The sequence below is a fragment of the Pipistrellus kuhlii genome, unplaced genomic scaffold (genome assembly GCF_014108245.1).
Source record: "Pipistrellus kuhlii isolate mPipKuh1 unplaced genomic scaffold, mPipKuh1.p scaffold_m20_p_1, whole genome shotgun sequence".
In the NCBI taxonomy this organism is placed as follows: Eukaryota; Metazoa; Chordata; class Mammalia; order Chiroptera; family Vespertilionidae; genus Pipistrellus; species Pipistrellus kuhlii.
Window position 1 is genome coordinate 189,432,390 of NW_023425404.1, and position 13,933 is coordinate 189,446,322.

The 13,933-nt window shown below is 38.3% G+C and overlaps 1 protein-coding gene across 5 annotated transcripts in view; it reads left to right on the plus strand.

The window, feature by feature from the left end:
- KCNIP4 (potassium voltage-gated channel interacting protein 4) overlaps positions 1–13,933 on the plus strand; it is a 913,574-nt gene that overhangs the window by 898,723 nt on the left and 918 nt on the right. For all 5 annotated transcript variants that reach the window (XM_036419588.2, XM_036419543.2, XM_036419577.2 and 2 more), the window contains 3 exons: positions 6,703–6,810; positions 8,710–8,814; positions 9,740–9,802. In XM_036419588.2, coding sequence (XP_036275481.1) covers positions 6,703–6,810; positions 8,710–8,814; positions 9,740–9,802 — 276 coding nt within the window. The remainder of the gene's footprint in view (positions 1–6,702; positions 6,811–8,709; positions 8,815–9,739; positions 9,803–13,933) is intronic.

Genomic DNA, 13,933 nt, shown 5'->3' on the forward strand with positions numbered 1-13,933 from the left:
GTAGTTATTTAAATTATGTCAAAAGAAAATTCCAGGGAAGTGGGGAAATGTTTACCATTTTAAGTGAAATAAACAGAATTATATATATATATGCCATATGACTATTACTATAAATATATAAATATATGCTAAGATAGGCATCAAAGAGAATGCAAATGTTAAATGTGATAGCTAATATAATTATTTGTTGTTGAAATTTTCTTTACTATAGTTTTCTGTGTTTTTACATAAGCCAATCATTATATTTATGTATATACTAGAGGCCCAGTGCATGAATTTGTGCACAGGTGGGGTTCCTCAGCCTGACCAGTAATCAAAGGGAAGGGATCACAGGAGGTTGGCCAGTTGGGGTAGGAGGAAGAGGATTAGGGAGGTTGGCTATGGGAGTGCAGTGACCACCAGGGGGCAGCCCCTGTGTTGAGCATTTGCCCCCTGGTGCACATCATAACGAATGGTCAATCAGTTGTTCCAGTCATTCCTATTATTCAGTCACTTAGGTTTCATATATATATATTATCATTTGTATTTATGAGTTAGTTTAAAAACTCATTAATTTTTAATGGCCTCCAGTAAAATCAAACCAAAGAACTATCTTTTAAATTAATTGCATAGGGCTACAATTATTTATCAAGACACTAAATTACTCCAATAGACAGTATTGCATATCAGTTATGATAAGTACATTATGTCTTTTACATGATAAAATCAAGCTACAAATCTTGGAAAGTATACTTATTATTTTTTAGACATACTGATGCCTTTTATTCATTCCACACAAATGGAAACTTTAAGTAGTGTCTCAAATTGTATCTCTCAAAGACTTTAAAGAGTAACTCAATTACTATGGAAGTTCAACCCCAAACAAATTCTCACACCAGAGAAAATTAACAACCTTAAAGTAGTTTACAAAACTATGTAAATAAGCATTAAAAAAATAGCAATATACTTAACACATGTGTAATTCTCCCTATGGAGTCTGCCTCTGCCTAGCTAAGTTAACCTTTTGAACCTTGGACTGGTTATTTAATTGTGGGAACCCTTAACATGACCCGCATGACCCGCCCACTCAGGGTCCGGTTTCTGGAGGAGGCCACACACTAAAATGAAGAGAGAGACTAGAAAAGAGTTAATTTGGGACAAATAGGGGGCCAGGCGGGAGTCAACCTCTAGTGGGGACACTCTCTAGACTCTGGCCTTGCTATCCCTTTTATTGAGGCTGCTATAGGATACACCCAGTACCCTTAAGCAGCTTTGGGAAACACCCATAGCCCTTAGGCAGGTAATAAGCAGATTATCATATCAGTAAAGATTTACATGATTACAAGATGGGGAAGTTGCCTCAGTTACTATTGTCTCAATTAGATAGGGTGTGGTTGGCTCTGACCTTTCAGAGCTTCAAGGTTGACCAGCCTCTTTCTATTAGTGAGACAATGATTGGTTTCCAGCATCTCCCTCATTTCTTTCTTTTAAAAAATTTTGCATCTGCAGACCAGAAATAAACATATAAGAACAATAAAATGTTTGAGTCCAAATTTCAAAGTCTAAGAGTTCTAAGTCCAAGTTTCAATGTCCAAAAGTTCTGAGTCCAAAAGTTCTTCATATGTGCATATCTGCAATGATATCTGGATGGTGGCGAAGCAGGTCCTTTTTTGGTCCTGGGCAATCTGCAGCGTTGCATTGCTGCTGACTGCTGGCATGGCAAGGCATAGTCAACGTCAGCGTCTTCGATGTCTGGATTTAATGTTGTTTTCCATCTGTAAATAGGACTGTTTCTTGCAAATGCCTCCAAATGCAGGTGGGAGAAAAGAGGACCAACATTCTTGGCATAGTAACCAGCACTAAGGCACCATGTAAAGGCTTAAAGATCAATAGAGCTTGTACTGAATAAGATGGGCTTATCATAAAGTAAGTCTATATGCTCTTTTTCTTTCTTTTGCTTGATCATAAGAGAAGAGGAACCAGAATTCGGTACCCATCCTCTTATCATTTCTATACTTTAGGTAATAGGTGGAACATTTTTTTCATAGATAAAAGTAGGATAATTGTGTAAAGTACTTTTAAGGTGTGTGTGTGTGTGTGTGTGTGTGTGTGTGTGTGTGTGTGTGTTTAATGCTGCAACTCCTCCTTGACAGATTTCAATCATTCGGAAAAGCATGGAGCAAAAACCATGTAGGTCACATTGACTCTCTCATTTTCTTTATCACAAATCAGGGATCATTCCTTTTTGAAATAACCATTATTAATATTATCTTGAAAGATGGCATGTTATAAGAGAGAGGGGTACTCAAGGTCCATAGCTATCTTTTAATGGTAGTAGTTTCTGATTACATAGTATTTAAGAAGATGTGATTTAGATGTCAGCTTATGAATCAGTATACTTTTTGTCACAAATAATAGAAAATCATACACTAACAAAAACAGTGTGATGGCTCTATTGGCTCCCAAGGACAAAAAGTTCAAAGGTAGTGCTGGCTGTAGCCTAAGGTTACAAGAATATGTCAGAAATTCCTGGGCTCCCACCTTGATTGTTGCTGTGTAGCAGAGAAGGGACAGCATCTGGACAGTCCTTCCTTCCCAGAGACAGAGCCAGCATTATTTTTGTCGTTTTTCTAAGAGACTTGCTTTTTCTTCAGTCAAACTTTTAATTTAGTTACAAGAGAATGGTTGAGTAATAATGCAGGCAACAATATATGACTTTATTTATTTATTTATTTATTTATTTATTTATTTTGTGTGTGTGTGTGTGTGTGTGTGTGTGTGTGTATGTGGGGATGTATCCAGTTTTTTCTTCATGCTTTACTTTGAAAATTGAAAATAAGTTCTGCTCTATATGTCTCATCTGAAAATTGAAAACTGCTATGAAAACTGAAAATAAGTTCTGCTCTATATGTCTCAACTCAAATGAGAGTTTTATCAAATAGTTCAGGATGAGAGGAGCAGGAATTCAATGATCTACACTAATAAAAGAAATATGCAAATTAACCATACCTCTGCAATGCCCACCAGCCAACCAGGAGTGGGTATGCAAATTAACCCAATAAAAATGGTAGTTTAATTTGCATACACAGGCACCCCACAGCCTAGGTCCCGGGAATATCCTCTGGATCCAGGCTACTCTGAGCCTGTAGGCCTGCACATAAGGCCTAAGCTACTGGAGTCTCAGAATGCCCCCAGCCACTCCTGACCTATAGCCTTGGAGTTGAGCAGCAGGGGGCAGGGTGGCAGAAGCTTGAGCAGAGCTAGAGTGGAGCCCAGGGGGCTCTGCCCCTGCCCAAATCGCAGCATAGGCATGTTTCATGTTTCATTCAGCTTGCAACAGAATCACCTGGAGGGCTTGCTAAAATATAGATTGCTGGGCCCAACCCCAGGGTTCCTTTTTTGCAAAAAATGTATTTTATTTCAGTACTAAGAGTCCCTCAGCCCAGCCTGCCCCCTCTCACAGACTGGGAGCCCTCAGGGATGTCCTACTGATGGCTTAGCTCCCCATGGAGAGATCAACAAAAGGACTGTGTTGCATGCATATAAGCCATGTGGTCATGGACAACATGGGGGTGGGGGCATACATGAGAAGGTGTTTGGGATGGGAATGGGGGAATGCGGACAAATATGTGATACCTTAATCAATAAAGAAATTTTTTAAAAAAGACCTTGCATCCAGCACCACCCCCCTTTGAGTAAGGACATATCACTATCACTTTTTTATTTTGAACAACTGATAAGGTTTATATTGATAACCATGAACCTCAACTGGCTTTTCAAATGATCCAGCCATCTTTCTCTGATGAGCTTACCTGCCCATGCTCTGCCATGATTATTTTATACCTTCTTAAAAAGAGAAAACTTAGAGTTTGCAAGTTGTATATTACATAAATCCAAAGGGTGTCATTGCTCTTACCTCTCGCAACTCCACTAAAGCTTTTTCCATTGGCCACTGGTGACCTCTGTGTTGCTGATCCAATGGTCTCTTCTCATTCCTCAGCAGAATCTTGTATCAATACAAATAATCCCTTCTTCATGGAATTCTTTCTTCCACTTCTTTTTAAGATTCTTTGCTGGCTTCTCCTCTTTTCATACTAAGTATTGGAATTCTTCATGGCCTTTTCTTGAGTCCTATTTTTCTCTGACTCTCCATTTTACACTGAATAAAGACTGGGAAGTAAAGGAGGTATAGTGTTCTAATTATTGAAGTACCATTTGTTGAAAATACATTCTTTCCCCATTGCATGGTCTTGGCAATCTTATGAAAATCAATGGCCATAGATATGTCAGTTTATTCTGGATTTTTAAGTTTATTGCAATGCCGTATGAATTTTAAAATCAGCTTTTCCATTTTTGCAAAAGAGGTCAATGATCTTTCTTGATAAATTTTTTAATAAAGTAAGAATTGTATATTTCCTTAACATAATAAAAGTCAGTAGCATGTTCATTGTAAAAACATTAGAAATAACCTCATTAAGTTCCTTAACTAAATAAGAATGTCTATATGATTGTAATTATGTAATGATGTTCAGGAAGTATTATTCAATACATTTACAAAAGAGTAATTAAAAATATGAAAATTAGAAAGAAGAGGTAAAATTAACTCTATTTGTAGCTAATATGACTGCAGACATGAAAAACCCAGGAGAAACAATTGAAAAACTATCAGGCACAATAGGAACACTAAGTTGGCAGCATACAAAATTATTATACAGAAATCAATAGCTTTCCTATATACTGTATAATCAAAGTTTAGAATATATAATAAAAGAGTTCATTTTGCAAAAATGGAAAAGCTGATCTTAAAATATCTAAAAATAAATATGATAAAGAAATGTGACCAAACACTTTGGGGAAAAAAGGAGAAAGTTCTAGATCATACCAGAGTTTGATGTGCTGAATAATGGCCCACCAAAGACATCCACATCCTTATTCCTGGAATGTGTGGCTATGTTACCTTACATGGGAAAAGAAGGTTTGTATGCCTGACTAGGGTTCCTGAGATGGGGAGTTCATTCCGGATGATCTGGATGGGCCCACTTTAATGACAAGGGTCCTTATAAAAAGGAGACAGATTATGGTGGGAAAGAGAAACTATGACAATAGGAGCAGAGGTTGGAGTGTGTGCTTTAAAAATAGAGGAAGGGGCCACAGCTAATCAATGAAGGTAGCCTTTGGAAACTAAGTAGGTAAGGGAGCATATTCTCTCTAGATTCCCTGGAGGGAAGGAACTCTGCCTCCATCTGGATTTCAGACCAGTGAAACCCATTTTAGATTTTGGACCTCTGGAACTGTATGAGAATTAACACCTATTATTTTACTAGAGTCCCTAATAAAATTTCATGCACTCTTTGGGGAGGGGCCCCTCAGCCTGGCCAGCACTCTCTTGCAGTCCAGGACCCCTAGAGAGATGTATGACTGCCAGCTTAGGCCTGCTTCCAGTTGGACTTCCTTAGCACTGTGCTCGCAAGCCTTGAGCTGGCTTCTGGCTGAGTGGCAATCCCCCTGTGTGGAGCGTCTGCCCTCTCGTGGTCAGTGTGTGTCATAGTGACCAGTGTTTCCACTGTTGAGTTGATTTGCATGTTAGCCTTTTATTATATAGGATACCACTGAGTGTGATAGTTTGTTACAGCAGTAATAGGAAACCAGTAGTCTCAATGACAAAAATGACATGAGCAAGGGAAAGGTATTTTACAGTCCTGCGGTAAGTGCTTGAGCTAATCTCAAGCACTTGTCAAATTGATGCCATTATAATTAACTAGTTATTAATAACAGCAAAGGAGCAAAGGGAAGGCCAAATATCATAGGCATGACATTTTGGCAGCTTGGCTAAGAAGCTTTACACTCCCCAGGGGTTTGACGGAGGGGAGATAGACAAATGTATGCCCAGTAAAGTTGGGGGAACTAGCAAAGGTACTTGTCTGTCAGTCCAGCTGGGGGCAGAGGTCATTGGCCAGAATGGGTACGGCCTTACCTCCAGCACTTAGTGGGAAAGAGTTACCCCAACTTTCCCAATAACAAAACTGACAAAGTTGATCTGAAAATGTACCTCAACCCCTAGATATACCCTCCACTTTAAGAGGTAGATGCTATCATCTCCATTCTACAAATATGAAAATTGAGACAATAGGATATTATCTGAGAACACAAAGCTATCCTGGAACATAGCTGCCATTTGAATTCAGGCAGTCTGGCATCTGGCTCCATGCTCATAACCACTGCCCACATGTACATTATAACTTGATTACTATATATAGGTTACAATTGGCCCATATCCTAAGGACAGTCCTCTTATCTTGTTAACAGATCTTTTTTATGGGAAAGGTGTTATGCATTTGTTTGTGTTTTGAAATATACAGTGTTATTAGTTTTTTGTTTTGTTTGTTCAGTAAAAGAATTGAATGCCTTTGCAGGGAAAAGCCAATACCACTTTTAGCATGCATCTTGCTGTTTGTGGGTGTCTGTTCTGATACAATTTTCAATTCCAAGATTGATTTAAGTCACAATTTTCAATTAGATGATGGGAATGTTATCTCTAAGGAGTGGATTATGTTCACAAAGCGAAAATAACCAAGAACACAGAGATAATGTTGCTAAATAAATGGTTCAAAATCCTTTGAGTTGTAACCCTTGCTTTCATCATATAAGGGAAAATTGTATATGAGTTTAAATTTGGCTTTTTTAGAAATGTCAGATCAAATTATGTTTTTTATTTCTTTTTAGGATTTCATCAGGGGTCTTTCCATTTTGCTCCGAGGGACAGTACAAGAAAAACTCAACTGGGCATTTAATTTGTATGACATAAATAAAGATGGTTACATCACTAAAGAAGTAAGAAATACCTCATCAACAGCTATCCTTTGGGATATTTTCATTTTTAACTTCAAAATGTTAATTGCACATTTGCAACTTTTAATTTGAAAATGGCCCTTTCAAGAAATGTAAAATATTTCATGTAGTGGTAGACAAATATTCTAATAGAAAATCTGGAATGGATAGGAATAGTGGATGGTGAATCTGCAAAATAGATTTAAAACATGTAAGAATTATTCACTTGTTTCCTAATGGCATTTCAATAAACACTATGAATGAAATATAGACTCTGGTTGGAATCAGATAGGAAGACAATGTATCTAAATCATGTTAGAATATTTGGCCTGTGACCTCTCTCCTACCCGTCCTCCCAATCCCCCACCTCCCATATAATGTGGTCCACATTACACACATAGAGGTGTGTGTAATGAGCTGGATGACTTTTATGGTGTGGGAAGTGACCTCATGGAATGGTAGGACCTCCCAAATCCTTCAGGCCCGCAGACCAAATAAGATATTCAAGTCAAATGGTTTGAATTTAAAAATAATTTAAAGCACAAGGAGAAGCAAGGGAAAGGGGATGGTAAGTTAACTAAGTTAGGATAAGGTGCAAGTAAGGTGGAAGGATCACATTACCTGAGTCCTGGGTCTGTTCAATCTTCTTATGTCCTGTCTTTTTCTCTGGCTCATTGGCTTTTCCCCAGAGGTGAGATTTGAGCGAGAAGCTCCTCAAATAAAAGGTGTCCTTGGGTCAGTGATATGAACTTGCTCTACCAGAAACGAAGGGGCAGGTGCACCTGATCACACTTATAGCAACAAAATTAGCCTGGTCAGCGGCCATAGTTTTTATTTATGTTTCCTGAGCAGAGAATTCATGGAACCAGAATGTTTCTCATCAATGGGTGGCTGAATTAAGAACTCACGAATATTAATCTTTTGTGTATACTGAGCATATCCTGGATAGTTAGTGCCTCTTGTATATTTGGTATCCAATAAGCATTTAGTACTCAGATGCCTCAGGAATATTAGATATCTCTTGGTCCTCCAATCCCTTACTATTCCTGTCTTTGTTTACTACAAACATGCTGTTCTTGCTCCTTATACGTGACATATCTCATGAATTCTGCCTATGGCAAACAAACTTCTTACTACTGCTCTAAACTCAGAACACCTTTGAAAGTTACACCTATGATTTATAAACTACAGACTATTTATTATTTATAATAGAACAGAATACTCTCGAAAGTAAATGTTGTATCAACCTAATCAAGATCCTTTTATGTGAAAAATTCAATATAAAGGAAACAAACATTAAACAATAAACCTGAATGTCTAGGTAGATATTATTTTCACTAAGATTGAAAATAAGTTGAAAACTAATTTTTAATAAAATCATTAAAAAATAATGATATTTTAAGATGCATCCCAGAGTCATAATATTTTGACTAATTTACATGTGTGATTTCCTCAGTTAAAACGGTAGTGGAAGGAAAAGAAAAACCAACACTAATGGAAGTCCTAATGAGCTTTGATTTTTTTAGTATAATTCTTGTGATGTAAAGTTATATTTTATTCTCAATTAACACATTGATAATAAACATGTAAGATCTATAATTACTCAATAAAACAAAGGCAGTCTGTGTGAAGTCTACAGAGACCCAAACACTAACCCAGAGTTTTGTTGATCATGTTCAATATGTTGGAATTTACTTCCTGTTGAAACCAAGGTCAGAAATAATTCTTACATTCTCATTCTGCTGCTTCAAAAGCACAAAGCTGTTGTCTTTTCCTCACAACTGAAAGGCATTTATTGAAGAATCGGAAATTTGAAATTGAGTAGAAATACCCTGTTAGACTTTCTGGGTGGTTTCCTAGCATATTGCTTGCAGCCTGACGAGTGTGCCTTTGGCGTTTCAGGAGATGCTGGATATCATGAAGGCAATATATGACATGATGGGTAAATGCACATATCCTGTCCTCAAAGAAGACGCTCCCAGACAACACGTGGAGACATTTTTCCAGGTAGGGATGCATATGGAAGCCAGAGGGAAACAAATTAAGAAAACATTTACTGTTTTCAAAGTTTCACAGTGATTCAAAAGAATGTAAAGTAAAAGAGCATTTAAATGACAGGGATAAAAATGATATATTTAATGACAAAATGTTATCAAAGAAAACTTTAATATATTGTATATATTAAAAATAACTCTATGGAAAATAATAAAATATGTTTAACTATAAAAAATGATAGATATTTATCATCTTAACAATTTAATAATTTTGGTTTTGAATAATTATAATACTGATAACTATAGAACATTCACAATATCCTACATAGAATACTAATTTATCGCCATGTTTCACATGTAGTTGCTTTTTAGTTTAGTTCTCATGAGAACCCTATAAGGTTATAAATCCTTATTAACCCCCCAAAATTTCAGCAAATTGCGAGAACTCTGGCAGGGCTGGAAGACAGGGTTTCATCTAGGTCAGTGACTAGGTCTTTACCACATTCTGTTGACAAAGAAAAGCCTAGAAGAAGTCAGCCAGATGATTCCTATGAATTGGAAATTACTCGTTGGTTCTGAGGCAGTTCCTCCCAAAACCAGTGGGTTTTGTTTTGTGGTTTTTCATTTTTTTTAAATATATATTTTATTGATTTCAGAAAGGAAGGGAGAATGAGAGAGAAAAACATCAATAATGAGAGAGAATCATTGACCAGCTGCCTCCTGCATGCCTCCTACTGGGGATAAAGCCCCACAACCCAGGTATGTGCCCTTGACCAGAATTGAACCTGGGACCCTTCAGTTCATAGGACAACTCTCTGAGCCAAACCAGCTAGGGCTTATTTTTGTTGTTGTCTATCAACATCAGCTCATTTGGTGAAGGTATGAGGGTATCATGGGGAAATATGAATAAAGTGTTTTATTCTTTTCTTCCTGAACAGAAAATGGACAAAAATAAAGATGGAGTTGTTACTATAGATGAGTTCATCGAAAGTTGCCAAAAAGTAAGTAATGGTAGTAAAAGAACCATCCGTTTTTGCTTTTGTAACAGTTAGACTGAGTATTGCCAACTAGCCACCATGAAGTGAGAAGAATATAAAGATCACAGGCCTAAGTTTATGGCTTTTACAGCTGAGGTAAGCCCATGCCCTAAATAATCACCAGTTTCTACTTTGAATTGATAGGCATTTGTAGAGTGCTCACAGTAAGCCCTGGAGATGCGAAAGTCGCACATAGACTGAGTTTTGTTCCCTAAAAACTTTAGAGAGTATTCATCATTGAGAATAAAACACCCGGGAGATTTACATTGCTCTTTGCCTAGACTTAGCCTATAGCATGTATATTGTCAATCATATTTCCACAGCTTTAGAATTCCAGGACAGCTAAGTATTCAGCACAGGCCAGTCTTATAGCCAGTTTCTCAGATAAACATCATTGTGCTAATATGTATGGGAAAGAAATGGCTTTGGGTTGAAGCAGTAATGGTCATCAGTCACAAAAAAAAAAAAAAAAAAAAAAAAAAAAAAAAAGAGCCATAAATTTAGAGGGAAAATCAGGCTGGCTGGCTCACCTGGCCGGAGGCCAGTTTCATCTTACCTAGCATTCTCTGGCCCCGTGTGTGGCTAGAACAACAATTCACAATTTAAAAAATAAATTTTAAATTGTGTAGTGCTTTAGCTTTTCTATTTATGAATTGATGTACTTTCCCTTTCCTGTCACCTGCTTGTTTCTAAACTCATGTTTAAGCTGGTGGACTTTAGGAGAATCAACCTGCTAGTGCTGCTGTTGTGGCCTGGCTTCAAGGGGTGCAAGTCAGCATTCGTTCAGCTAGCATTTACCCTTCAAGAACAAGCTCACTGGCCACCATTCACATGCAGTCTCCAAGTGCCCTGTGATACCCGAAGTCTAACTCTTACATTTCTAAGGAATATGCTAAACCAAACACAGCCACAGGGCAATGGTTTTTCCTAAACAATTCTTTCTCTGGTGCAGAGAGACCATTAAAAAAAAAAAAAAAAAAAAAAAAAAAAAAAAAAAAAAGAATAGTTGATTGATTTTTTACTTTAAAAAAAAAATCTTTATTGTTCAGATTACCGATGTTCCTCTTTTCCCCCTTCATAGCTCCCCTCCACCCAATGCCCCCCACCACCTCATGCCCTTACCCCTCGCCACTGTCCTTATCCATAGGTATAAGATTTTTGTCCAATCTTTTCCCACACCCCTCACACCTCCTTTCCCCCATGAACTGTCAGTCCACTCCCTTTTTATGCCCCTAATTCTATTATATTCACCAGTTTATTCTGTTCATCAGATTTTTTATTCATTTGATTTTTAGATTCTCTTATTGATAGATATGTAGTTGTTTTTCATAATTTTTATCTTTACCTTTTTCTTCTTCTTCCTCTTCTTAAAGAATACCCTTTAGCATTTCATATAATACTGGTTTGGTGCTGATGAACTCCCTTAGCTTTGCTTCTCTGTGAAGCTCTTTATATGACCTTCAATTCTAAATGATAGCTTTGCTGGGTAGAGTAATCTTGGTTGTAGGTTCTTGCTGTTCATCACTTTGAATATTTCTTGCCACTCCTTTCTGGCCTGCGAAGTTTCTGTTGAGAAACAGCTGACTGTTTTTCTCTTGCTGCTTTCAAGGTTCTCTCTTTATCTTTTGCCCTTGGCATTTTAATTATGATGTGTCTTGGTGTGGTCCTCTTTGGATTTCTCTTGTTTGGGGTTCTCTGCGCTTCCTGGATTTGTAAGTCTATTTGTTTCATCAGGTAGGGAAAGCTTTCTGTCATTATTTCTTCTAATAGGTTTTCAATATTTTGCTCTCTCTTCTGCTGACACCCTCATAATTCAGATGTTGGTATGCTTGAAGTTATCCTAGAGGCTCCTTACACTATCTTCATATTTTTGGGTTCTTTTATCTTTTTGTTTTTTGGTAGGTTGTTTTTTGCTTCCTCATATTTCAAATATTTGATTTGATTCTTGGGGTCCTCTTGTCTACTGTTGGATTTCTGTATATTATTCTTTGTTTCAGACACTGTATGCGTAATTTCTGACTGGTCCTTTTCCATTTATTTATGTATTTATTTATTTATTTAGGCATTCTCATTAAGATCCTTGAAGGTCTCATTAAGTTCCTCGGAGGTTTTTAGAAGATTCTTGAGTAATCTTGTAACTGTGGTTTTGAACTCTATATTTAGTAGTTTGCTTTCCTCCATTTCTTTCATTTGTGATGTTTCTTTGTCTCTGCATTTTGGCTGCTTCCCTGTGTGGTAGGTGACCTATAGGGCCCAGTGACTCAGCCTCCCTAATCACCTGAGGTGGACATTCTTGGTGCACCCTTTTGTGGGCTGAGTGCACAGTCTTGTTGTAGTTAAACCTTGATTGCTAATGGTACACTGGGAGGAATTGACCTCCAGGCAAACTGGCTGTGAGGACCCACTCTATCTACAATATAATGGAAGAACTGCTGTGCTGGAGATACCCTTATGGGGCAGGACTTGCTTCATTGGGTCTTTGGTGCTCACTGAATCTGCCTCTTGAGCGTGTCACTTATGGATGTGAGGAGTTGAAATCTGATATGGTTTCACACTGACCACTAGGTACACTGGCTCCTGGATCTCCAAGGAGGTGCAAGTCAGCTACTGCCTGAGGCCACCCAGCAGGAGCTACAGTGAGATCTTCAGATTTCTCCTCTTTTTCTCCTTTGTTTGGGGTTTGGAAGTTTTGGAGTTGTCTGACCCAGCTGCAGTTTGTTAGGTTAAGCTGCAAAAGGGTAGGCAATTCATATGCAAAAGCCACTGTGCAGTTTGATAGGTTTGTAAATTGGGTGGGTAGGGTGTCAGGGAATCACTAGGGCATAGAAAGCAGTTGTCTGTCTTTGCATCTCCACGACCTACACCCCAGTGCAGTAAACAATTATTCCTACTCACACCTCTGGGTAATCTTGGTTGTAGAAAAAGTCACCATCACTTTCTGACCTGAAGCCAGACAGTCCAGCTTCTCCCCGTAGGAGATTGGATCTCCAGAGTCTCTCTGGAAACTGGAGTTCAGAGTAGAAGGGAGCTTGTATCTCCTTCCCAATTGAAAAAAACAGTGCACCTAGTCACCAGCCTTATTCGTGCACTTCCGTACCTCTGCTATTCTGTGCCTCTGCAGGTCCTACCCAGTCTCTATGTGATTTTTTCTTTTATTCTAGTTGTAGAACTTCTCCTCAGCCAGCTTTCCTGTGGTTCTGGGTGATAGTTGTCTTATCCTTTAGTTGTAGTTTTGGTGTGGTTGTGAGAGGCAGCATGTACAGGTGTATACCTTATGCCGCCATCTTGGTTTCTCCAATTGATTGATTTTTTTTAGAGAAGAAAGAGAGAGAGGGATAGAGAGAAACATCAATAGACTTCCTTCCACATGGCCCCTAACAACTAGGTATGTGCTCTTGATCGGGAATCAAACCAGCAACTGAGCCACAGCAGCCAGGGCAAGGCCATTCATTTTTAAAGGCTCAGAACAGCCACACAGAAATAGCTCTAACACATGCAGAAACAGGTGTAAACACATCCCAAAGCTCCAGCCTTCAGTCCTCACAAAGTTGGCTCTTAACTCACACAAACTCTGTTTCCTTCTATATGTTCAAGTCTGTGACCCACCTGGGATGTCAAAATTTGCATTTCTTTTCTTTTTTTACTGATTCTTCATTCTGGCATCTGATTTGAGAAATATCCTCTATGAACAAGTGTGATTTAATCCTCACCAGAGGATATTTTTCCCATTGATTTTTTTTAGAGAGTGGGAGGGAGAGGGAAAAATAAAAGGAAAACACCAACGTGAGAGAGACACATTGGTTGGTTGCCTCCCACATGCTCCTGACCAGGGCCAGAAGCCTCAACCCAGTTACATGCCCTTGACGGGACTTGAACCCAGGACCTTCAGTCTGCAGGCCAAAAGTCTACCCACTGAGTCAAACTGGCAAAAGCAACACCAAGTGTGATTTAAATGAATTATTTAAAGTCTGGTAGACTCAACAAAACCTAACATGGGCTCTCCAGTTTTCTATATGGGGCACACAGATGGTTGGAAAATGGCAGTACTTCGAGGGAAAATGGTGTGTGCAGCAGGTTCTCAAATAACATAATGTG